General features: G+C 40.9%; 1 protein-coding gene across 1 annotated transcript in view; it reads left to right on the forward strand.

Annotated features, from left to right (window-relative positions):
* The window catches only part of ntrk3b (neurotrophic tyrosine kinase, receptor, type 3b), a 186190-nt gene that overhangs the window by 60463 nt on the left and 99787 nt on the right, over positions 1 to 25940 (forward strand). Inside the window, exon 5 of the mRNA XM_030048588.1 lies at positions 17020 to 17088. Within this exon, the coding sequence (XP_029904448.1) occupies positions 17020 to 17088 (69 nt within the window). The remainder of the gene's footprint in view (positions 1 to 17019; positions 17089 to 25940) is intronic.

A 25940-nucleotide genomic window follows, 5' to 3' on the forward strand; every position in this document is an offset into this window, starting at 1 on the left:
ACGAATTCACTTGCTCTGTATTGTTGTTTACTCACTGCAACACATAGAGATACACTTTGTAGCGAAGCTTGACATTTTTATTCCCTGCCATTTTTAGCAATAATCTGTACTAAACATTCACTTTAATCTATAATAGACACATGCTGTCCTGATTCCACTGTGAGCTACTGAAGTCCCTTAAACCCCAATGGCTGTCACTGACTGAGTGAGTGATGAAGTTATACCATTAGTCGGTTGAGTGTTGGACTTTCCCCATTGACCGTTACTCTTTCAAAATGAATCAGTGCAAACAGTTCCCTGTCATCCCCTCGGGGGTGTTTCGTTTACTGCAGCTCACGCCAAATTTATCGCACGGTAAGATGACAAGATCAACTCGAAATGGCTGCGTCACTTGCACAATATAAGCATAACTTAGTGAAGAGATTCACTGGGAAAAAAAATGTAGATTATCAACTATGATACAAGTTATACAAGTCTTGTTTTAGCATTTCCTGCTGACACATAGCTTGCAATGTTGTCACCTTTTAGTAGAACCAGATACCAGAAAAAGGACCTGGTAGTACCCTCAACTTTAGTCTAATGGAAAACCAAAAAAGGTGAGAGTTGAGTCACGTTGAGCTGTACCATGAGGTGGAAAAGTGGCTTATTTCATAAAAAAAAAAAAATTGTATTATTTTACTGTAACTTCATCACTGGGTTGGCACCTACTGCACCCGTGTCTGGCTAGGAAGGGGTCTCCTCTCTGTGTCGTGATTTCTTCCAGCCTGGGGGAGTTTTTTCGTGTCGACTATGAGGATTAAGTCAGAGGTTCTGTTTGTTGCAAACTTGCATGCATGTGAAGCCCTTTGAGACTGTAAACAGTGGTATTGGGCTTTAAATAAATGTGAACTTGAACTTGAACTTATAAGTAATCGTGGTTTGAAAACTGCTGTCCAGTACAGCTGCTTTTTAAATGTACTTAAGGCCCAGACATATACCAGGTTTTGACCTAGTCTTGTTTATATTTCTGTTGGCATCATGCAGGATATGGTTTGCCTGGAATATAAAGTCGTCTCCACAACTTTAATCTGCTTTTATTATGCTTTTATGAGCAATTGTCAGCATAATTGTGTGAGTTGGTCAAGTAATTACTTTCAAATGACTGCTGCTGGAATATTACTCATTTTGATGCGGTTTCTGGTTGAATGTTAGAAAATGCCTCCTGTTGGATTATTATGATTGCTTCTTTTAAATAGTATTCCAGCAGTGCTGTCTTGCTTGAAATAATTTTACATGTTTTCAGCCAAAGTTGTTTTGTACCCCGCAGTGGCCTTGGTTCACAACTGGCTTTTGCTTGCCTGTTCACTTATTATCAGTAACAGTTTGTTTAATTAGTTACACTGTTTATTCAAGAATCCATCAGCTTCCAAACAGTTTGTTCTCATGTGGGTGACCTCTGACCTTGGTTGTGGGGTTTTTAACAAATACTGCTGAAGCTGATGTGGCCTTTCTGTATATGATGTGCATCACGAGCCCATGTCATGTGTATGCAGTAGCTGTTAAGGTGAGGTTAGCAAGCCGTCACCTCAAGATAACACACACTCTGAAGATATTTAGACAATAAATCTTTCTTGCCCACATCTTTACCTACATTTCCATAAATTTACATGGTTGTTGTGTTAGCTGGTGATGTGTTGGAAAGTTGAATGTCCTTGAGGCCAGTGTTGTTGTGCTGTCAAGGAGAAACTGTACTCCAGTTTGAATTCGACTTTTTTAATGAAACAGGAAGGAGTGCCAGCTCAACAGAAGACTGAGCAGAGTCTTCCCTCATTTGATGTATCAGGATTGTTAAAATACCTGGAGGCGCTTCGGTCTTGTCAAAAGCCAACTGAGGGCTGAATTGTGGACTAACTTGACACTCTAGCCCAATTTTACCAGCACTTGTGTGCTTGTATATTGTATGCAGTGTACGTTGGGCTATGGGGATTATAAATTATGTGCAGACAGAGCATCTACTTCAGCTAAACATATTCAACTTTAAGTAAATACTATATACCCATTGTAGTATATGAAAACTGTGCAAGACTGGCATACTAACTGCTAATAATTGTTTTTTCTCTGTCTGTCTCTGCCTGCCTGCCAGAAATTAGTATATATATTTTTTTAATCTCCTGGCGCTGCTTCAACAAATTTAATTAAAACAACACAGGTATATATCACTATTTGTTGAAGGTAAAATGTTCATCTACTGGTTTCCACAGTGATACACACAGGGAATCTAGAGATACACTTTGAAATCAATAAAAGCTGCTCTACTGCATGTGAAGTGCTGACATTAGGCTTCCTGGTCTTGCACTGTGTCGGATGGACGCTACAAAACCCAAAAATCAGCATGATTATCGTCTTAATGGTTGATGCTCGCAGTCCTCCACATATAGTGCATTAAAATAATGAAAAATAAAGGTAATAGTTGTTGTGTGTTGACTCTTGTAGAAACAAAAAAAATCCAGCCGCATGGACGTAATGGTCAATTAAATGGGCCCTGTACCAGAGACACTTAGTGTCACACAATAAAATAATCACTGCTAATTTAATGGTAATGTATGGGTCTGTGCCAACCCATATGGAAATCTAGTATATGACCATCTATGCACCTATACCCGGTAAAACAGACGCAATCGTATTTATATCCCTCTTGCAATGAGTTAAGGGACATCTGGCAGTCTTTATAAATTGAGCATGAGGTGTTGCACAAACAAACTTATTTTTAAACCTCCTCAGCTTGTCTCTCTTCAACTTGATCCATGTTGTCATTATTTTCACTGGAAATCATCTGGAAACACCTCAGAGGATGTACCAAGCAGCCAATCACATTTCTTGGGATCTTGTGTTACTCTATGTACAGTTTCTTTTTGGAGAGCTGCATGTAAACCACAACAGCAATCTCTGTGGGCTGTGCCAGCATCGCAGACACCTACGACATAGCTATGGCTGCATTTTAAATAAGAACCATAAGTAGGCTTTGACTCTTACAGTGCAAAAATGAACATTTTGCCAGTGTTTCTGCGAGCCAACAATTTTAGAAGGATTTAAACAGGAGCCCCAGAACCCTATCAGCTCCATACGTGGACTAACAGTTCTCTCATCAACACACAGCGAGGCCAGATAATTGTCACTGAAGAATCAACACTTAACAATACTGGCAAATTTACAGTTAATGATATTAGCTTTGTTTGCCTTTACATGATATGTTGCAGGCTACTACTACTACTACAATTGAAATTATTATTATTATTATTATTATTATTATTATTATTATTGTTATTGTAGTTGTAGTCGTTGTTGTGTTGTTGGAGCCATTGTAAGTAGGTTTGGATAACATTCTCAGTTTACCATCTGAAATGTAAATGTAAATCTAAAATAGACAGTATAGTAATTCATTGTCCTCTTCCATGATTTCATTAGCATCAGACAAGCTGTTTTTTATCGTAGTGACATTTTCACCGTGCCGCAATTAATGATAACATGACGGTGGGAAAATAGCAACAACAACCAGACAGCTGCTGGTCATGTTTACAGTTAGTCCACCCTGCACCACCAGCCACTGTGGCTGGTAGTCACAAAGTTTCTTAGCTTGATGGTGGCTTCCCCGCTCTGTGCATCTATTGCCCTCTTTAACTGCAAACTTCTTCTTTGAATATTGTATGCTAGAACTAAACAAACTTAACACTCTAGTGTCTCTGAATCAACTGCCAGACCATTCCAGGTAACTCTCAGTTGCTCAAAAACAAACAAATTTTTTTTCAAACCATTCCTCTCGGGGATGGAGCCAAAGTCCAGCAGCAACTCAGCCAGTCTGCAATAAAAAGTGGGATTTCAACAAATGCTCCATATGTGTAGCATCTGACAGCGGCACAGGATTCCCCAGCTTCACATCGAGTCGATAAGAGTTTTGATTGCATAAGCCTTCAGTGCTGAAAAGACTTGTGTCCATTTTCTGTGTGACTCCTCCTGCTCCTACGGCTATTGTCTGTGTTAATGGTAGGGAGAAAAACTCATTGTGTCAAAGACAAAAACTAGGGCTGGGCCTCTGGGTCAGTAGTAATGTTTTAATTAGCCAAAACAATGTTTAATCCAGTCCTCAGGACAGTGCAAGTAAGAATGGGCACAACAGAAGCCCTGATGTTGCATTCTGGTTGGGCCATGTATCGGCTCCAGGCAGCAGATTTGGATGTAGGTCTGCTTGGTGTAAGAGCCATGATCACTTCCCTGAAACCTCTGGATTATGACAAAAAAGCACTCGGCTGGCCAGGCTCATGCCAGGGGATTTATGGGGACCTGCTTCAGGGAAAGGTGCCAAAGACACACAGTCAATTTCATCAGCTTTCCACTTCCTGCCATCCTGGCACTTCCCCCCTGACTACTTTAAGGTCTTTATTTTCTGGATGGATATTGTTGGAAGCCATTGTTGTTTGGGCGCCATAACCAAATTCCAGGAAGGGGATCTTATTAGCTGGTCATGCTCTTCAGGTTCATGATTACTTTCATCTGAAGCCACGGAAGAGTGCTTCTCAGAGCCTTGCTTCCTTTATTGAATTTGAAGTGTTACAATCTTGCAAAGAAAGAGAAATACATCCATTTATTTACAATATCATGGTTGACTTGCTTTCTCAGGAGGCAACAGAGAGCAAGAATAGAAAGATTTTCTCACAGTTGTCTGAAGGAGAACACTCCTGGGTGTCTTTATTGGTGTTTTAATCAACTCCAGCATTTTATCGATTTCTACAAGAGGAATTTCATAAAGGAACAGGTCAGAACAGGCAGGTAGTGTGTACCTTCAGCCGAAAAATGACCCAGCTCTTCTCCAAGGAAACCCAGAGTCCCAGCCCAGCTTCAGACGATATGAAACTATACCTCAGCCTGCTACTGCTTTTCTGCCTCCTGTTTACTTAGCTTTAAAACCATTTTCACTGCATCACTTCTTCAGCTCAGTGCTTATTTTAACTCCATAATTAATATTTACAAATGCAATCAGAATTATGCCTAAAAGCCTGTAGACTACCTGTGGTTACGCCGCCAGCCCACTCTCGGCTCTGTCTCTTGCTGTTGCATTTAATTGACGATGATTTTCATTACATCACTCACTCTTAACATCTCCATCTCTATCGCAAAAGTAATAATCAGAATCATGGCTCAGAGGTTTCATACTACATTTGGCAGACTCTTTTATCCTAAGCGACGTACATTTGAGATTTTTCTACAGCACAAGCAAAGATCTATTCAGGGGAGGCCGACAACATCAAGTGCCATAAAGCTCTGGTTCTGGTCCAAAGGACAGAGGAGCTACAAGGCAGTGCAAGGGGGGAATGCAGATAGGAAGGAAGAAAGCATAGATACTCTTGTGTCTTGAAATGTTGACTCATGGCTCTCGTTTGCAGTCAGCTGTCTAGATTCATGACTGTGCACAGTGTTGTCTTGCTTTAATTACACTGGCTAACTGAGACCCCAAATGTCATTAAGAGGCTATAGTTAAGCCAGGCACTAATCTTAACCATGATAGCCCTGATATGACGTAATGCTCCAGTGGGTTATGGTGTTCTCCATGGTGCTGTGGGTTTGATGCCTTTGCTGTCTCCTTTTTCTCCCAATTTCCTCATCGTTCCTACCTCATAATGCAGAAATAACACAATAACATTGTGCAGAGATTAGAAACAGCCAAACAATGCTGCAACAAGGAGACTAATTTGTTGGTTTTATTATGTTGATGGCAGGATTCATGGAAGATATCGGAAATGGTGAGATTGAGGTTAGAGAGATGTCCTTTATTTAAAAATAATCAACAAACTTGCTGGGATGAAAGTAAAGGATGTTATGTCTTATTATTGCAGTTATGAATCATCATAAAGGCTTTGCGGACACAATGGCCACAGGATTAGTGATAAAGTCTGTTATTGAAATATTGACTGACTCATCTCAGGTAGCAATTTGTTGTTTCCCCAGAATGGAGAGATAGCATTTTTGAATGGCTCTCATCATGTTCGGGTGTTATTTTTAACCTTCATTTCTTCAGGAAAGTTTCTAGGCTTAACTTTAATCCAATTCCTCATATTCACCTTGGCAGATGCCCAGCACAACTTCTTTCCTTTGGCTGCAGGGCAACTCTGGTGGAGCAGTAGGCTATGTGCCTTGCTTCGGAGCACTTTGACAGCGGATCCAAAGTCACATACTGGATAGTGTTTGACCCAGTTGGATGGTTGAGGTGGGAACAAACAGCTTTAAAGGCGGATGAGAAGGTTTCTGCTGCTAGATTTGCACTACACATGCACTCATACCACAACCAGAGGATTTTTTTTCCTGAGATTAAAGAATTCCCTATTTTTACACCTCTTCCCCAGAGCCAACCTTACCTATGCTTGATGCAGATTTAGAGTGAATAATATTCTCTATTATAATGAAGCGGTGGCTGTTTGAAGTTTCTCCTTGGCTGTTTTGATGAAATGAATTCCATACGGTACATCCAACACAATTTATGGAAGTTACTCCCCCATTTTGTATTTCAAGTGATTGAATTGCCCAAGGTGGGGGATTTTAATCAGATTTATTCTTATTCCTTTATCAATAACATTGCAAAAGTGCTGTCTCGCAGAAGCACCTTTATCAGTATATCATAAGATGTGTTTGATCCTTTGAAGAATCTTCTTCATAGATGATTTACATATTGGTTCTATGGAGGCTGGGTGGATTGGTGGTAAACTGGTCTGTGATGTTTTGATATCAGAGAACACCTAAAACAGAAGGTAATTATAATTACTTACTTCAGTGAACCAGAGGGCAAGCACTGACAATGGATTTTTTTAAAGAGCGTACATCCCACTCAATTTTACTATTGTTACACACACGCACACACACACACACATGCGCGCACATACACACATGCATGCACCCACGCACACACATGCACCTACACAAAAAATGATTTCTGGTGCTTTCCTTTCATTTTTATGAGTCAGCATCCGTGATATTTATGGCCTTAAAGGTGCTATGTGTAGCATTTGAACATAAATAAATCATTAATGCATTAATTCTGTGATATTGTGCTTAAGATGGAGCATTTGACAGATGTCTTACGACTTTTGTTCTCTGTAGTTATTTCTGTAGTAATTGTACTTACTGGTGTTAATTATCACTCAACCATGTATCGTTAATGTCTTGCCTTTTAAAGTATTATTTTACTGTTTACATGTAAATTGTACAGTTTTGCCACCAGGATAATGTAAGTACTGGGCATCTTATGCATTTGTGTTTCTGAGGATTAAAAGTGGATGTCTCTTACTTGCTTACTACTGAATACAGATTGTCTGAAAATTATTAATTAGGTTGTAAACATTTTATAAATTATGAATAAACAGTTATAAACAAGTTGCAAGATGCAAGACTATACACTACAGGAAGTCTTTCCTGCCAGCCGCCATCAAACTTTTTAATACTCTTTCACTTTACTACTCTGTCACTTTTAGCATCTCAGCACTTAAGCGTAATTTTATTTTAACAATTTGTATTTTTATTAACATTTTGATAGTCTGTGATAGATCTGTTTTTATTCTTGTTGTTGCCTGAGTGTGAGAAATGAATGAATGCACTGCTGCTGTAACAATTGCAATTTCCTGTGAAGGATCATTAAAGTATCTATCTATCTATCTATCTATCTATCTATCTATCTATCTATCTATCTATCTATCTATCTATCTATCTATCTATCGCAGTGTACAAACACTGATATAGGCTCGGCATATGGCAAGATAAGTAAAGTACGCAGCAGCAGCAGTAACTTGATCTTGCCAAATAGTGAGCCTGCATCGATCTTATGAAAACTGAGATATAACTTGTTTATTTTTGCCTATTGTTGATATCCCTGAGCAGCACTTAAGCCTATTTGTTCAGTCACTACAATATCCAGCCCACTCCAATAGTTTTCTATCATGTGCTGTTCAGTTTTGCATTCCAGTCAAAAGCTCTCCAGACACTTGAGTCATGATGGGACCTGGCCAGCTCACTGTCCTCCTTTATGACTAGCTTCTATATGAATTATTCTGTGTTTTTGTACTTTTTTTTCCTCTTGATGATTGTTCATCTACTGGTGGTGGAGAAGCTCAGTTGTTGGTATTATTATTTTTCAGCACAGTGCAGATTGATAGGTGAGTGTGAGGCGGGTTCAAGGTGTGGGTGTGTATGTCTGTGAACAGGAATAACATGTTGCCTTCCCGCACAGGGTCCAGGGAGCAGATATTGTAGCCAGTAATACTGAACAAATAAAGGACAAGGGGATGGGGAGAGTGGAGAAAAGTGCCACAAAGGTGGTTTTAAATGCATTAGATGAAGTGTTTGTGTATTTCATGGATTGGAGCAGGAAAACGTGAGGAACGGTGTTGCCTTGAAAGACAGGAAATCAGAATGTTCACCTTGGGAAATAAACAGACTCTTGCCAAAAATCAATATAGTTTTCATCTGAATATTTTGGATTCACAATCACATTTTTGGGATTAACACAGCTCTCCGGAATCATTTAAGTGCAAGTGAAGCCAATAAACTTGGGTTCTTAATTCCCTAATAAAACAAGCAACCAACTGTAAGGAGGTCAGACCACAGCCACAGCAACCAAACTGAATCGCTGACACCACAAAATAATAATCTGAGCAAAGTGCTGGGAAAAGAAACAAAGGATAACATTTAAGGAGAGAAAAAAGGGAATTCTTTCTGTGATCTTGAGCAGAGGGGAGAAGATGTAATGCAAAGACGGTGATGTGAGATAAGTTATTAAAAAGATGTATGCAGCTTATGGCTGGGGCGGAAGGATGGGAAACACAGCTGCTGTGGCTGGACTCTGAATTTAAATATCACTCTACACATACATTCAGTATTCTGTCACCATTTGCATTTGGACAGGCTGGTATGCAGCAGGCTTCAGCTATGGAGAGGGATTGGTGCATTGGACCAGTGGACCATGAGATAGTTATTCTGAGTGAGTAGGATGAAAAGCATGAAATAAGTTCTGTGCATTATCAGGCGCGCACATGCAGCATGGCACCTGAGGCAGGAGTGGCGCAGACCTGTACACATAGTATTAGTAGCATCTTCTTACTGTGCAAGCACCTAAACTTTCCACTGCACTATGTCGCATTATTATTAAATTGGATCATCAAACTGAACTCAAATTTTATTCATATATATCAGATTTCATACATTAAAAGCCCTGCGGGGCACATGGGAGATGTCAAAAATAAAAAAGCGACAAAATGCAGAAAAAAATATCAATAAAAACCAGGCAATAAAAACAAACCAAAAAAAAAATGGACTAGAATGTTAAGAAATAACTAAGTGACAGGAAAAATGAAAGAAAATTAACATGAAATAGAGAGAACTGGGAGCAAAATGGCTAAAAGTAAACTCTCAGGAGGAGTGAGACTGTGTGTGGGGCAACCTTTGCAAATCCCTTCGATCCACACTGCAGCTACTTTTACAAGATTCTTCTTTGATTTTCTTTCTCTCTTTCTCTCTGGTAGAAGAATGCATGTGTATACGACTGTTCCTTTTGAAAGTACGCCGTGCGTCAACTCTGTACTTAGGCCTGAGACTGTGTAGGATATGGATTACCTTTGTGAATCTACACCGTGTCTACTTTTCCCATCATTTTTCACTTTTTGTATGCCTTTTCCCCTGGTGCGCTCCCTCTCTTTCGCTCAGGCAGTAGAATTCAACTACCTATGCGAGCGGCCCCAGAGAACATTTGTGTCGGCTCGTCGACTGATGTTTGTATGTATGGTATGCTGTGGCGATTTACTGTTTTCCATGTTCATTTTCATCAGGTGCTCTTTATTGCAAAGCATTCCAGCAAGCAATATTCCCCTTCCACATGGACTTAAAACAGCATTTTACTTGTTATGGACACTAGAGGTTAGAGGATAATTCTGGTATTTTTCACCCCAAAAGGTAGAAAGGGTTGGGGTTTTTGGAATTACATCACATAAAAGTTCTCCCACTGACAGAACCAGCGTTTGGCAACATTTTGGAAAGCATCCCTACATAGGTAGACCTGTGTACCACCTTAACAGATGCTGAACTCAAGGAGATGTCTCTGAAATCTTGAGTGAGGTGAGTTGTTGCAGGTCAACAGCAATAGAAACATGAGAGAGGAGTCACCAGGAAGAGTTTGATGTTCTGGAGAAAGTGAGAAACTGTAACTTAGTGTCATCTAAAAGTAAAAAAAAAGAGCTTTCATAGATTACCTTTGTCAGATTGGGACATTAAACTTGTGATTTCTTCTCTCTAACCAGGTTATTCTGTTGTCTAACAACAGTAGAGAGATTCTAGTTGGTTCCATAAATGGTAGAGATCAGCAGTAAAACCAAAGGAAGCACTTTAAAACTGTGATGGCTAAGCTGTACTAAGCATAAAACACCATCAAGTCCTTAAGTATCCTTAATTGCATCCAAGGACAAGCTTTCTAACTAGTTCCCTGATTAAAACAAGAGATATCTCAGCTCAAACTAGTTGTGTTATTTTATAAATTGCAAAGTGCTGCTGCCAAACTTCCCCACTCAAAAATGTCAGCGCTTCAGGACTGAAGAAAAACAGCTTTCTTGACATGACGTCCATGATATTTTTCAGCTTGACATCACATTTTGAATGGTGTGTTTGGTACTTACAGTCAAGTCCAGAGAAGCATTATTATTTGTGTAACAGCTATAATTGCACAGCACTTTTCTTAACCAATCTCCAAAGGCATAAAGTCCCACAAAATATATCAAACGAAAGCAAGCATATCAACAAGCAATCAGTTCAGGTTACTGCAGCAAAGGTTGCACCTCCTCATCAGCCTGACAGATGAAGACTAGATTTCACAACATCCATATTGCTGATCCGTTGCGACACTTTGCTCAGCGGCTGTTTGGTTCTCCACTGTGTGGTGCTGAATGTTAATCTGTACAGCTCCACTACTCTCAGACAGTTACTACCAGTGGTACTGCGCTAATTAGCCAACCCTCTTGAGTAGCAAGCTTCCCCAATGGCATCTGTGCAAAACAGAATTATTAAAGAAGGAGGGAGGAGTTGTGCCTTCTCTGCAGAGGAGCAAACACCGAGAGTTCAGTTTAGTATTCACCCTGTTGCCCTCTGGCTGGGGAGCCAGCTCTGTCATCAATATTAACACCTAGATGCAAACGACGGTGTAATGCACTTCTTCTTTTTTTTTTTTTTTACCGTGAACCAATGAAATTTTTATTTGAATCACATAATTATAGTTGCTTATTCAAATGAGGAGTGGGTGTCGGGCTGGGATGATTTGTGGCTCTTCAGTTGAGATGCTGTATGTGGCCATATCCGCTTTGCAGTTCAGACAAAGTGGTGGTGTCTGGAGGGGAGGGGTTGGAGTGTAGGGATGGGGGGGCGGTGGGGGGGTGGTTGAGGGTGGGGTTATGTCCTTTCAAGCCTGCAAACAGAGCTGCCCTGCTTATAAATAGATTAATTTTCTACACCGCTAATTTTTTAATTTAATAATCATTGGCCCCCCTCTCCACACCACTTGGCTTGCCTCACCTCCTGTCTTGTGGCATCCCGTTGGTTTGATGGCTTATTTGCTGATTTGTTTATATATTTATTAATTCATTTACCACCCCCCCCAATCCAATTTTAGCTGACATTTCTCGTCGTGATGCAAAGGATGACCTTTGAAAACAGAACACTTCCTGCCAGAGATGTGAAAGAGGTCCCACCGTCTGCACAGAAAGACTCAGCAACCTTCTCTCCTCTCCTCTCCTCTCCTCTCCTCTCCTCTGCTCTCCTCTCCTCTCCTCTCCTCTCCTCTCCTCTCCTCTCCTCTCCTCTCCGCTCCCCTCCTCTCCTGTCTGTCTCTCTGCTCCTCTTGCTCAGCAATGCGGGTATTTGGTTAGGTGTCAAAGCCAGATCTGTATGCACAGTACAATTTACATTTCCTCTTATTTTAATTGAGTAGCTTTTTTTGTGTATTTGTCCTTTTTTGAGTATATTCAGGGCAAGCATGTTTACTTTTATTTAAGTGTGCTTTAACTCAAGTATTCAATACAGAGGATGGATTTTATAGCTTCTACACAAGCACTGCAGCAGAAACTGGCATAATGGAAAATTACAACTGAACCTGCACAAGTGCGTGCTTATTGGATATTGATTTTATTTTATTTTTGTGTCGTCTTGCTAGTCTGCTAGTGCCATCAAAACATCAGTGTGGTGACGTTATTGAATAATACAAGCGGCCATTTTCTTTACTTTTATTATCACAGGTTGTATAAAGAAAGATTATTATTTTTACAAAGCTCAACAAAGTCTTTATCAGTGTACAGGGTCACACACTGACCCTGTCTCACATCCAGTTTACATGGCAAGGAACAGATGTGAAACAATGTCTGCTTTATGTAAAGTAACTCAATAAGTTTTACGCTTAGTACATTTTTTTTTTTTTTACTGTTACTTACTATTACTTGTGCAGTTACTAAGACTTTATTTTTCTACATAGGAAAAATCTCAGCAGGGTAGCATCTCCTATAGCAGGAGGTTTTAATGCTCTTTCAGGGTTGTCTGTATCACAGTTGAAGGTTAGCATTGCTAACTTCTGCTAGATCTGCATCAGATTCTCCTCCTTTAATCATCAAAAGCATGAGGCATTTGCGACAGATCTGTGAACCTAATTTGAGACAACACACATTTTTGTTGGATTTCAGCACAACACAAGAGTAGATAAGATGAAATTTCATTTGATCCCGAGAGGGAAATTGGTTCATTGCAGCAGCAAATTCCCTAGTAAGAAGATACATGAACACTAGAACATGAAAAAGAAAACCATGAATGAAGATATGAAAAGATACAGATTGCAGCTTTAAAGGGCATTAGGAACTGCAACAGCTCTGGCAAGTCTCTTGCTTGCTGAAGACCAAACAGAGGAACAGACACTGAAGTCATGGCTGTTAAGCTCAACAGCAGGGTGCAGGCTCCTTGTGCGGGTCCATTGTAAGGACCTTTGGGGCTCCTTGAGGAGATTCTGGGAGTCCTTGAGGCAGTTCCAGGTCTCCTTGAAGGGATTCCAGGGGTCTTTGAGGTAGTTCCAGAGCTTTCTGAGAGGGTTTCCATGGATCTTTGAGGGGGTTCCAGGGGTTTTGAATGGGCTTCCAGGGGGTCTGCAGCAAAATGTGGACTTCATTCAAAATGCAGTTGAAATTCACCAGAAATGATCCAAATTAGGGAATGACAGCTGGCTGTATTATAACACTCACTGCTATTATCTTGTCACCTATATAGTGTATAGGCGGTTCTACAGTTCAGTAGTAAATCAGCACTAAAATCCAGGTGTCTGTGTATTTGGTGGTTGCCATGGCAGCGCGCATAGACACAGCGGCTACAGCTCTCCACTCTCGGTGCCGTATTATATGTTTTTGTATGTGTGAACGGTTGTGTTTTTAGCTTAAAACACCACCTTATGTTGGGCAATGTACGCGTACAGTCGTCAGCACCTTTTGAGCTTGGGATTGTGCTGCGAGGTACCAATTTCGCCTGACTTTCATCGCTACCAGGACATTCCGGAGGATGCCGTTAGAACACCGGGGTCTCCGTGGATAGTTCTTCCCAGCGACAAGTCCAGGAGGAAACGTAAACAAGCAAAGGAAACAACAGTTATCAGGACCTTTTGAGCTTGGGATTGTGCTGCGGGATGCCAATTTCACCGGACTTTCATCGCTGCCAGGACATTCTGGAGGACGCCGAGGCTGCAGGGCCGGTGCGTTGACACGGCTGAAAGGACAGCCCTTTGGGCCGCCGCCTCCCAGCTTTTTCCAGCGCCAGGTCCATGGCGAACACGGGATGACGAACTGTGCTTGCACATCCAACAAGTGTTTCCGTGACTGTTGAATTTTTTTCTGATATCAGAGACGTGGCTGCAGCCATCTATTACTGGACTTAGCTATTCAACTAGCAAGATGCACGATGCTCTCTATTCTCCCCTGCACCGAAAGGACTGAGCCCTAATTTCGTTGCATTATTATACGTATATGATTGTGCAATGACAATAAAAATCTATCTATCTATCTAATTGAATCTGATCAGTTGAGGGTCTGTGTTCTGTAAAGTGTGTCATTTTGGGGGTCTGAGGTCTAAATTTGGTCCAGAAACTTCAAGAGGCCCCGCTCTGCATCAACTAATAAGCTGCTGTTTGCCTCCGTGCCTTCTTTCTCTCCCTCGCTGTAATGTATTTTGCATGAAGAAAAAAAAAAAAAAAAAACTTTAGCTCCTGTGGGACTACAGGATTTCTTGGTGAGGTAAAATTTCTTGCAGCATCTTCATATATTCACATAGATTCCATCAACTGACATGCAATGCATTCTCACTAACATGCTCATTCCAACCTGACAGTGTTTCCGCATTATAACTGATGTGTGTGTGTGTGTGTGTGTGTGTATGTGTGGTATCACATCAAATAAGAAAGGCCTTCAACATCCATATGCCCATGTTGCCATGGTGACTGCTGCTGGTTACAGGAGTATCTAATAGTTAAATGTCTACACAGGTCTTCCACACAAATTAACCTGCTGTCATGTCTGTGTGTGTGTATGTGTGTGTGTGTGTGTGTGTGTGTGTGTGTGTGTGTGTGTGTGTGTGTGTGTGTGTGTGTGTGTGCTGGAAGAGTGTTTTGGGGAAAGTATAGATACATGAAAGATCATTCAGGCAGGCTGGGGTGGCTCTGTGTTCAGGATCAGCTGATCTTTATGAGCTGATTGCCTTCACCAGTTGTGCAGCCTGTTTACATCGTCTGACTCACCCGTTTATTCTCTGCTGCTGCTTGTCCTGCTGCCATTATCACTGCTGGTGCTGCCTGGCAGCTCACACACCCCGCCACTACCCAGCATCCACCTGTGGACTCCTCTGTCTCTTCATGGCTCCCCAAGGGGGGTTTGCATTGATCTCTCCCTGCTCTCGCTTTTGCTGACTTTAAATTATGCTTTGCAGGGAGTCATACAAAACGCAGCCTTGATGTCAAAAATTAAATCTACATCTATATTTCAGTAAGGAATTATGAAGTCGGAAGTATAAAGAAGATATTTATAATGAATTTCATAGACATTTCATGATTAGGTGCTATTATAAAAAAAAAGCATCTTCACAGAACGAGACATCTGATGATACAGGAGATCAATCAGGATCGCTCAGAGTCTCGACGCTGGTGGTGGTGATACGACTGGTGAAGAAGCCCTGTTGACTGAACAGTCTGACGACCTTATTATAGTTTTTGATGGGGGAGGAGTTGGGTCATGCACTGCTCAGTGACTGTGACACCAGAATGACAGAATGAGCTGTGACCTTTAAAACTGAGCATCCTCCAACCAATTGGACAGCTAAGTGTTTATAGAATGCTGATTGGATAACTATGGTGGTGCTTGCAATTAAGTGAATGAGACAGGCTGTGCTATGAGAGTGTGGGAAAATCAAAAATGATGGTGGCGCTTAGACATTACAGAAAGGTATCAGTAGGAAATAGTACATAATAGGACATAGTAAACAATTGAAAATGATAAATGAAAAGGAATGCAAGAAAAAAAAAAAGATCTTCCCATCTTCCTTATTGAACTTTCACATAAGCTTCTTTTATTTTGAATCAAATGTTCCCGTTCAATATGTCAGGTCACCGACTTAAATGATAACAAGCACAAAATTGCACAGAACCACAGTATGTACTGTGCATTCATCCATGAGTGAGTTTCTTTGAGTCCTTCGGTACGGCCCTGCTGAACGTGATCAATTCCTATAAACCACCCTGCCCTGCCGGTTGCTTGTGGCCTAGTTTTGCTCCATTCTGTACCTGCCACCACACAAGTGTTTTATTGTTTTGTATTGTCCTAATTTTTAGTATTTTTTCCCTTCATGTCAGTAAATTTTGCTTCCATTTTGCACACACACACACACACACACACACACACACACACACTCAAACCTACCTTCATCCGGATTTCTTTCATACTTTAATTCACATGTCCTGGCATTGAAATTGTCAAGTGCATTATGTTTACACACCATCTGCTGTGTTCTAATCTATATACCATTTATCAATTACTTTTTCCAGTGGCTCAGTGTCCCAGTGTTAAAGTGTTACCTTATATTGACTGTATTTACCGTTGATGTGATTGTGATTTCAGTTGACTGCACCTAGATACTGACACTGAGCTGTGTTATTTGGTTGTGGGTTCAAAATGAAAATAATGTGCAAAGCATATGAGTCATTAATTGGGTACTAGAGACCATATCCACCCACAGCCCAGAAACCACATTATCTGATTGAATGTTTCACTGTATCCTAATTGAGTTGATGCCGTATGGGCTGATGATGGGTTTTAATGGTGCACCCTATGACAAACTGCTGTGTTAATGCTCTCAGGGAGACTCTGGATTGCTAGATGACTGTATGGATGTGTGCCTGATGTTCATATTTAAACTGATTTGAGGGTTCTGGTCAAGTCACTTGTGCGTTTCTGGCCATTCGCTATTGAATTTAGTGGCTTTCTAGCCCGGAGGGGTTCCTTAAGTCAACTGAATTATTTATCCTGAAAGCGGTCAACTTTCTGTTATTGAGTTGGTTGAGCCCTAAAGCTCCTCTCACTGATGCCAGTTTCCCTTGTTTTGTTTAGAGCACTTTGCCTCCACAAATGCACACTCAAGGATGGTATGTCCGTTTCCTCTACTTGTCATGTTTAGTTTAGTTCAGTTGTACATTCAAAAGATTACACTCTGAGAAGGAGAGAAATACTGTACAAACAGAGAAAACAAAAAAAAAGAAAATGACATAGCAAAATGTCAAAGATAGAAACTGGTAAACTCAGCAACAGAAACTGAGGGACAATAAAACTCCAAACTGAATGGTACAAAACAGAAATTGCATGAAGTGGAGAAAATACAATAATTTGAATTTGTTTTCTCTCTGTGCTTGTTTCTAACTCTGTCTTTGTTTTCTTCATGTTTTTCTCTGTGCAGAAACTTGTCGAAGAACCCTCTCACCACGCTGTCATGGCAGCTCTTCCAGAACCTCCAACTCTCTGAGCTGTAAGTCCTCTTCCCTTGTCTGACTTCGCCCGCTGAGCCTCAACGCTCACAACGGCTTTGTTTGTATTAGATTAGAGCAATTTATCATCGTTCCCTGCATACTATCTGCCTCAATAGAACTTGTCTTCGCTGCATGCCATTATAATTCCTGCCCGTGTTATACAAAACCTCTAATTTGTTTGAATACAAGCAAGAAGGCAAAACGACTCTGACTGAACCTAAAGGCGGTATAGTGGCACTGTGATCTTAGAAGCCATTTGCTGACTTAATTAACACACAGAGGAAATGTAATGGTCTGGTAGGAGGAGGGGATCTGACCTCATTTTCTTGTTTGTTATGAATATTTGAGCGATCGACATGTTTATGAAATGAGTTTGCTCTTTCACCACCAGGGAGAACATTGCAGTGCAGACCGGCTTGTAATTTACACATCATTACGGCTGTCAGAACTGTCCATCATGTGAACCTGCGCTTCTCTCCGAGCGCAGACACTCCTTCCTGCGGCTCCTGCTAGAGAAAGCTGAGGTATAGCCGGATGATGGGCTGCAGGAATGCGAGAGAAGACACAACTATTTAAAGCAGGCCTCCTTATTGTGCTATTTTCAGAGGTAGAAGCGGGGCAGATCCTCTGAGAGTACGGCACAATGCTGATCTGGGGTAGTCCTGCCTCAACACGCTGCAGAGTGGAGGGAAAGCCCTGTGCACATCAACAGTATATATTTTACATTTTAGGCATTTAGCTGGCTCCGGAGCAACTTACATCCCTTTCACACACAAGACCCGTGAATGTGAGCGCATGCTGATCCCCGTCCATCCTGTGTAGGAAGCTATTCACACCAGAGCCCAGACAGACCCACGTTACGCAAGTGTAACCTCTAACTGGGCCGTTACCCTGTGTCATTGGAGGCCAGATGGGTTTCTGTGCCACTCGCTGTGCCTATTATTTAGTCGTGAATTTCTTATTCGCTGCACAAAGAAAAAAAAAATCATCTTAAGAGGTCATTTAGTCTCATGTATAGTCTTAAAATCATGTATTTTCTACAATTGGGAAAAAAAATCTGCCAGTAGGATGAGATAATCCCAATTGATTCCAGTGCTTGTTTCCAGAATTTTCTTGAGTCCTGTATTGTTTTCCTGATACTACTAAATAAAAATCTGGAAACAAGTGGGATTGTCAGATTTTTTCCACTTGATTTGACAAACACAAGATTTAGTCTTTAACATCACATTTGTATGCAGGAAAAACAAGAAACCAAAGTAAGGAGCACTTACGCATCTTGTCCCATCCAAATCACCTCTCCAGCTTGTGGATCATGATTTGCTCCGATGTGCAATCCTATCGCTTCCTAAGCAACCGTCTTAGATGTGTACAAATGGTGTCTTTGTTGTTCTACATGGAAAGCACGGCCAGGGTAACGCCAGTGTTTCCTTGTGAATGCTGATGAGGAGTGAGGGTTTGTGTCTATTCCATTTGGTGTGTTTGGTTAAGAGGTGTCAGTTGGAGTGGCGTGGCGGCACAGACGTGGGCCGGGGCTTTATGTAAGAAGGAAGCCATGTGGAATCAGGCCTCGCTAATAGGAAATGAGTCACTCTATCATGGGCAGAGCCAGAGACGTGGCCCTGACATCATTACTCTCCTCACTGTGTCTGTGTGCTCTCCCAAACCATATTATCCTGCTAAGTCAATCATGCCAAATGAAGCACACTCACCAGGTGGCTATTGCATTTAATCTGTAATTATTAGAATAATGCACAATGCAGTGTCAATGACAAGAGCCTGCTCGTGCTGCTAAACAACAGTGATATTATGTAAATAGGAGGAAGATCAAACCAGCTGAAATAATTACCATTTCATGTGACGAATAGAGAGTATGGCCTTTTGCCACAAAGCTGTTGCTACACCATGTTATCTCAATCACCGTACTAGGCATTGTTAGTCTATTCTTTCATGTTTGGAGTTTATATTGTAAGTGTCTCGATTTCAAATCTGTATCGCAGTGAAGGTGACCTACAAAGATCTGGAAATTTACTGTTTTTTGAATCCTGAAATCACAATTTAGACATGTTGCCAAGCATAATAAATAAGGTTGTTTACACTGATTAATTAATGAAATCCTTTATTTAGGTACATTGTTCTCTTTCAGCTCATAGGTCTTGAGGATCACTGTAACTTAAAACCACTTTCTAGTTGTCTCACAACTCTTCACTCTTCAAATTAAAATAACAGTGCTGAATTGATGTTGGTGTATGTCGCACATTAAATTATACACATCCAGCAACCTGACCTGGTGGTTGATAGAAAAGGAAACACAAGAAAATGAAGAAAAAAATCCAATCATTCTGGTGTATTCGACACTGAATTACAAGTAGCTTTAACAAAGCAGTCTGTCTCCTTCATTTTGCATCACAACTTTACATATATTTTGCATTTTAAAATAGTAATTCACCGATTTAACAGGATTCTACATGTTTCACTCAAGAAGTGCAGTTGCTATCATATTGGACGCTTGGCTAGCAGTAAAGGCTTAATCTCTAAAGGGTAGATTCCTTGATTCAACAAGTTTGAGAGATGGAATTGGCGCTTAGCCAAGGTTTCAGCCTGTCGAGTTGACTCTTGGTATCTTGGTATCTGTCAGTTCTGCTTTTTTGACCAATGAGTTTTTGTCTGGGTGCAAAAAAACTGAGATTTTGATGAGGGTCACACTCGTTTGACCACACACACCACTTGATCTTCATCTGCCTCAATAAAAGGTTGGGATGTCTCTATTTACCTCAAGAGAGCAGGCATCACGTGTAGTGCAGTGATCTCAAGTGTAGCTTTCATTTGTTTAATCTGTAGTTAATACCAGGGACTCATTTACACCATCAGAGTTGCAATCAACAGTCATGCACCAGTACGCTTGGCCACCCGCAGGAGAAGACAACAGTTGAAATTTTGGAGGAAAAAGAAAGCTCCTCTCTGTCACACTCATTAAATCTGTTTTTCTCCTTATCGGGCGCTCCTTATCAAAACCAGTAAAGTGTAACAGCAAAACAGTTGCTTTGTTTCGCAGATTGGTTGCACAGATATTTCACACTCTCAGCAATATCTTAATATCAGTGACAATGACAATATTATCAGTGAAATCTCAATAATCTCAAGTCTTTTGTGGCTCCTATGAAAAGGCCCCAACATCACGTTGAGGCTGCACAATAGGAGAGTGCTGTGTGCTGCCTCTGGAAGAGACACAGATAATCGGCTCTGCCTCTTTGTCTGTGTGCCCTTTAGCCAAAGGACCGGAGCTACTGCAGTGTGGTGCACAGCCCAGCCAATCACAAGCCTGAGAACAGCAGCAGGGTGAAGGGGCGGCTAAATGCTAAATCTGCTGTCGTGGCTTCCAGGGTGATATGATTGGAGATTATTTGAAGTCGAGCTAGAGGCAGTCACCAACACCGCCGTCTTCGAGGAAGCTCAGTCTATCTGTTCCTCAAAAAGAGAAAATATTCTCCTTCTTTAGCAACTAAAGCCATCTGCCTGAGGCAATGTGCATCCCAATCCCTTTATTCTGTTAGTGCTTCTTTAATCCCAGCTCTCTGGGAAGCAGGGGCTGCTGCAAAGTCAAACATTTACGCCTCTCGTTGCAAAATGGATTTTTACTTTGAATATGAATAGATCAAACCTGTAATCTTCTGATATGAGTGCCAGTGGATTAGAATGAATTAGACATTAAATTTCAAAGGGCTGTATGACAGGTAAATTACTAAATTTGAACCTTCATTTTATTAGGGACAAATTGCAGTTAGGGCAAACTCTCATTGACTTATAAAGTGTAAAAAGGAATATTAAAATATTGGATATAAAAGTAGAGACAGCACTGGGGGAAGTGGTTGCCTTGAGATTGGAGAAGTCACCAGCTTGACTAAGAGAAAGAAAGAGAAAATGAAAAAGAAATGCTCTCCCTCCACTGACAGCTGCTGCCAAGGTGCCTGTGAGCAAGGCATTGAACACCCACAGACTCAGGTGGAAGTCAGCCAGAAGACATTCTGGGCAACCAGGGGTTTTACTGAATCTGGATAAAACAAGGAGGCAAAATTGCAAGTGGGGTTGGAGAAATGTAGAAAATGAACAATTCACCCTTAGCTAAGCCCCACCCTCGAACACAGACTGGTCAGTCATAGCTTATACTATACGGTTGTGCTTCTTTCATGGAATTGTTTCAGATTTTCATCATTTTTAGGCTGGTTTTGTGGATTTCGAGCTAGTCATGGTTAAACGTTGTGCCTGGGGCATGTGTAATAGTGATACTTGTTACCTGGAGAGGTTGGAAGGAGATTTGCGTTTCTTCCCCTTTCCAAAACCAGAATGAAACCCCAAAAAGTGTTGGCTGTGGATAAAGCTATGTGGAACTAAGTACTTGTATGCTATGACATCTATATGCACATGCTGCTTTTGCTTTTTAATGAGTGTAATGGTGAATAAAGGCCCTCCCTGCTTTACAGGAACAGTGTTGCTCCATAATTTCACTGTGCTATGTCTTGATCGCCAGGTGATGTTGTGGTTCACTTTTACACCGTTACCTAGGCTTTGGCCTCCGTCTTTATCTTTTTAACATGTTTTTGCCTCTGAGTCAGTTTGACATCCTGGATATATCCTTCAGATGCATATTGTCGAACCATATGTCTGCTTCTCTCTGGAATCGCTTTTTTGTTTTTCCAAAAATTAGATAATCTTTCCTCAGGGAGTGCAGTTGGTGACAGAGTGTGTCTGTGGGCTCCATGCTGGCTCAAACAGCATAAGGTAGTAGCAACAACAAAGGGGTGGGGCTTAGCCGATGGTGGATTGGGTATTCTTTGGGTGTGTGTAGCCAGCAAGGTGATAATGGAGCAGAAACCATAATCAGTTGTTTATGTACTTTGGCAGTTTATGTCAGATTTATCTGAAGCATAATCACTTTATTCACCAAAGTGTAATAAATGTATGAGAATTCATCTTGTTGACACTGGTACAGGGACAACAAGGCCTCACATATGGTGCAGAAAGAGAACACTACTAAACATAAGTCAGCCTACATGTAGACTGCTGGTTATGAATGGCTCATTGCATTATAAATGTAATAAATTTCACAATAATTTTCTGAAAAATAATGTTTTTTACGCATTAGTTACATAACACATTAGTTATTTTTTGCATTACATGGATTGTGCAAGAATACTTACTTGCATTCATTAGGCCAATAAATATTGTAGAGCTCATGCTACCAGCAGAAGTAGTCTAAATAAAGACAGACACATAATCCTTATTATTTAAGGTGTTTCAGTAAAGATACTGTACCAGCACCATTAAATTCCTTCTCTCCAAGTTGCATTTACTTTTTTTTTTTTTTTTTTTTTTTTTTTTTTTTTTTTAAATCATGTGCTATTTTGGTAACATAATGCTGTAACATTAGCAATGAGCTTCTTTTTATATCAGTAACCGCAATGTAATTTTGATACTGGAACACAAATATGTTAATTTACTCTGTTACAACAAAAAGTAACTGCATTAAGGCTTTACTTTACAATGAATTGCCCCCCACACTGCTTGCATCTAAAAATAACCTTGCAAAGTATCTGAAGAGTCCCAGTGAAAATCTCCTTACTCTGAAGAATAAACTTGCTGTAAGCTCACTTTGTCCATTTTTTCTGCCTGAATCCTTCCCTGACCTGACTCGGGTGTCCCCTCTCTTCCAAATGATTGCAGTGCAGGTGGTGTTGTCGATAAGCCAAAGTCAGGTCTGGCTCTTCAGACAAATTATGCTATAGTGGTTTTAAAAAGCCAGCCAGTGAGAGAGCCTGCAGGGCTGCTGACTTGCCAGGCGGCCCCAACCTTAGAGAGAAGCAACGATAGGACAAAATGTAGATTTATTTATGCACAGTTGACAGTTGAATACCTTATCCGTGACATAAGCATTAGGTACAGCACGGTAAGGATGCAGCCAGCCCAACAACAACCAACAGTGTGTTAAAACAATGATACAGACATTGTATTTTGTGGCAAAAGCAACTGTGTAGGCAATTGGTAGGGATCAGGGGAAAATGCTTATGCTGTAAAAGCTCTGACAAGAAGGGTATTAGAGTGACTGTACATGAGTAGTGGCCACCCTGAATTTATCCTGCATCCATTCCCCACTAGTACCTCAAAAGCTTATACAGCCTTTTTTTCCCCTCAAATGCTGTAAATAAGGGGAACCTGATCTCTGTCTAGCCAGCTGTTTGATAGACTATACACTGTACCTTCTGGAGACTTAAAATTGGACATTTTTTTTTTTTAATCTTAATTTTCAAAAGATTTTCTTTCAGAGTTACAGCAACAGTGCAGCGAGCATGCAGTAAGATGTGAGAGCTGTACATTCAGTCTGTTGTCGAACACTGCTAGGCATGGATGTCAAACAGGCATTCGGCTACCTCCAAGCTTCTTGAAGCTAAGGAGATGGTGTGAGAATATTATCACTTCCATTTTATGGTAATAACCCTCAGCATTCTCATATTCAAGTCTATTTTGCTGCGCTCCGTCACTGGATTGAAGCAGCACTGCAGTGATTCAACTTATAGAGTATTCATGAAAGCTTTTATATTTGCTTTTCTAAACACCCAGTGTCAGGTGCATCTTTCCCAGGAAAAAAATCATCTGGCACAGTGGAAATGATGTTTTTACATTTCTGGGAGCAGCAACAATGTTTTGTTTGGAATAAACAGAGGGAGAACTGGGTAGTTAACATAAACATAAACATAAACTGACCAGGCAAAGAAAAGAAAAGAGCACCACCTATAGACAGTCAAACATCATCAGCAGCAAATGCAAGGAAAAAAAATGCTGTACTGGACAAACTGTTTGACTGAGAAATGATTTCTTGAGAGTGAGTCACAAAAACACCACAGCAAGGAACGCTTAGCAGCTCAGAGGTCAACTAAATAAACAAAATAAAACAAAAAAGAGGATATTGCAGATTACTACTTAAAATTTCTGTTTAATCCATTCATCATGATAAAAGTGTGAGGTGAAATGATAACAAATGGTAATAAAATACAATGCTTAGTATAAAGAAGTAAAGAGAGAGATGAAATGTGTGCAGGTGAGCTAAGGAAACCCCAAGGGGCTTAACATGCAGACCTACTCTAATAGAAATGACATGAACAAACTGACAAGCAGAGCACCTAGAGCAAATAGCTAGGCTGTGCTGATTCAGGGTCGCAGGAAATATAACACACCACCACCCCAAGATCAATGTCGCTGCGGTAGAATTAAGGAGATTTATAAAATACGGAAAATTTCAAAACCAAAAATTATCCTTGACAACAGCATAAGCAGAGGGAGAAGTGTGTTCAAGCTGAGATCAAAGCATGCAAGCAACAATGTAGTATATATTATTCTATTCTTGTGTGCTATCTGTGGTTCCTCAGCTAAAGCACCTGTGTGTACATTTCCCAGCAAAACAGCCTCTGGCGGTGATCATTACCTCCTCTCTGGAGTAGCAGCGTGGATCATTAGCCAGCTTCAAGGAAACATCATGCTGCTAGCTCTTTGTATCCAGGGTCACACTGCTGTTTGCTTTTGTTCTTTTCTAAGTCTAATCTGCTCACCTCTAGACATTTATCAACTCCCAGCTGTCAGTTTGCTGTGTTTCTCATGTTGTCTTATTGCTTGTTGCGATGGCATTGCTGTAAAAGCCCTGCCATGTTACAGGCTGGACTCCCGTTTTAAATCCATGGATGCGGGTTTCATATCAGAGAATGTCCTGAGTTTTTTCAGCCAGCAGTGGCAGCAGCATATTGGCCCATATCAGCACTGCCCTGGGGAGTAGTGGGTAATGTATGGAGGTGGTAGCTCTTATTAACAATTATCATAATTATAAGGAGGGAAAGCCCAGGCCGCCCTGCTCTGGTGAGCTCAGATCCCTCATGTGATTCAGCTGGCTCAGCGTTTAATGAAAACCGTTAGCAGTGCGATTCCCTTCAGCCCTGGCATGTAGAGAGCTACCTGTTAGGAAGCAGTCTGTGTAGAGCATGTCTGCACGGATACAGCTTCATATCGCTTTTTCATGTACATTATGTTTCATTCTTATTTTCATTTGCATACAATGTTATTGTTACATCCTGCATACATGCTCATATATTTCATACTTTTGTTGTAATGTTCAGTTTGATAATGTTTACATACTCTGTTTGCTTTATTCTTGTTTATGTAATACATTTACCACTGCAATGACCCAACTTCTTATCTTATCTTATCTTATAGCCTTATTTTATCTTCTTTTTTTAAACTTGTCTTATTTGATCTCATCTCATCTCATGCCTCATAAATACCGATGTAAGGTTTTGATTGGGGAACTGTCTGTTGGGAACTTGTCTAAAAATCACAGCGGAAACCCTGTTGCCAGCTTCACTGAGAATGATGCTTGCTGGTGGGTCTCACGGCTTGCGAGACTCTTTTGCAGTCAACCTCCAAATCAAGCCTAAGTCAAGCTGCCCACCCTCTGCCTATTCCCCAGACAAGGAGGACACATGAGTGGCGGGTCAGCTGTTTGCCTTGAAGGCTCCATTTGCAGTGGCCTGAAGAACTTGGGTGTAGAGAGTGGTGGGACAACATTGTTAAAGCGAGATGGACATGGATCAGGAGAGTGGAGTGAGAAGTTGGGACTTGGTCTGGTTCCAAGTGAATCATGGTACAGTTCATCTCAAGTGAGAACGCAATCCAACCTAAACTACAGGAACTGAATTATAACCAATAGGTGATTTGAGGGGGCATGCCTTACCCCTTGTTTGCAAAACGACCAAAATGCATCCCCTTTGTTGACCGGCCGTTCCCCTGTCCTTCCCCTAATAACAGTGAGAGT

The sequence above is a fragment of the Myripristis murdjan genome, chromosome 3 (assembly GCF_902150065.1).
Source record: "Myripristis murdjan chromosome 3, fMyrMur1.1, whole genome shotgun sequence".
Classification (NCBI taxonomy): domain Eukaryota; kingdom Metazoa; phylum Chordata; class Actinopteri; order Holocentriformes; family Holocentridae; genus Myripristis; species Myripristis murdjan.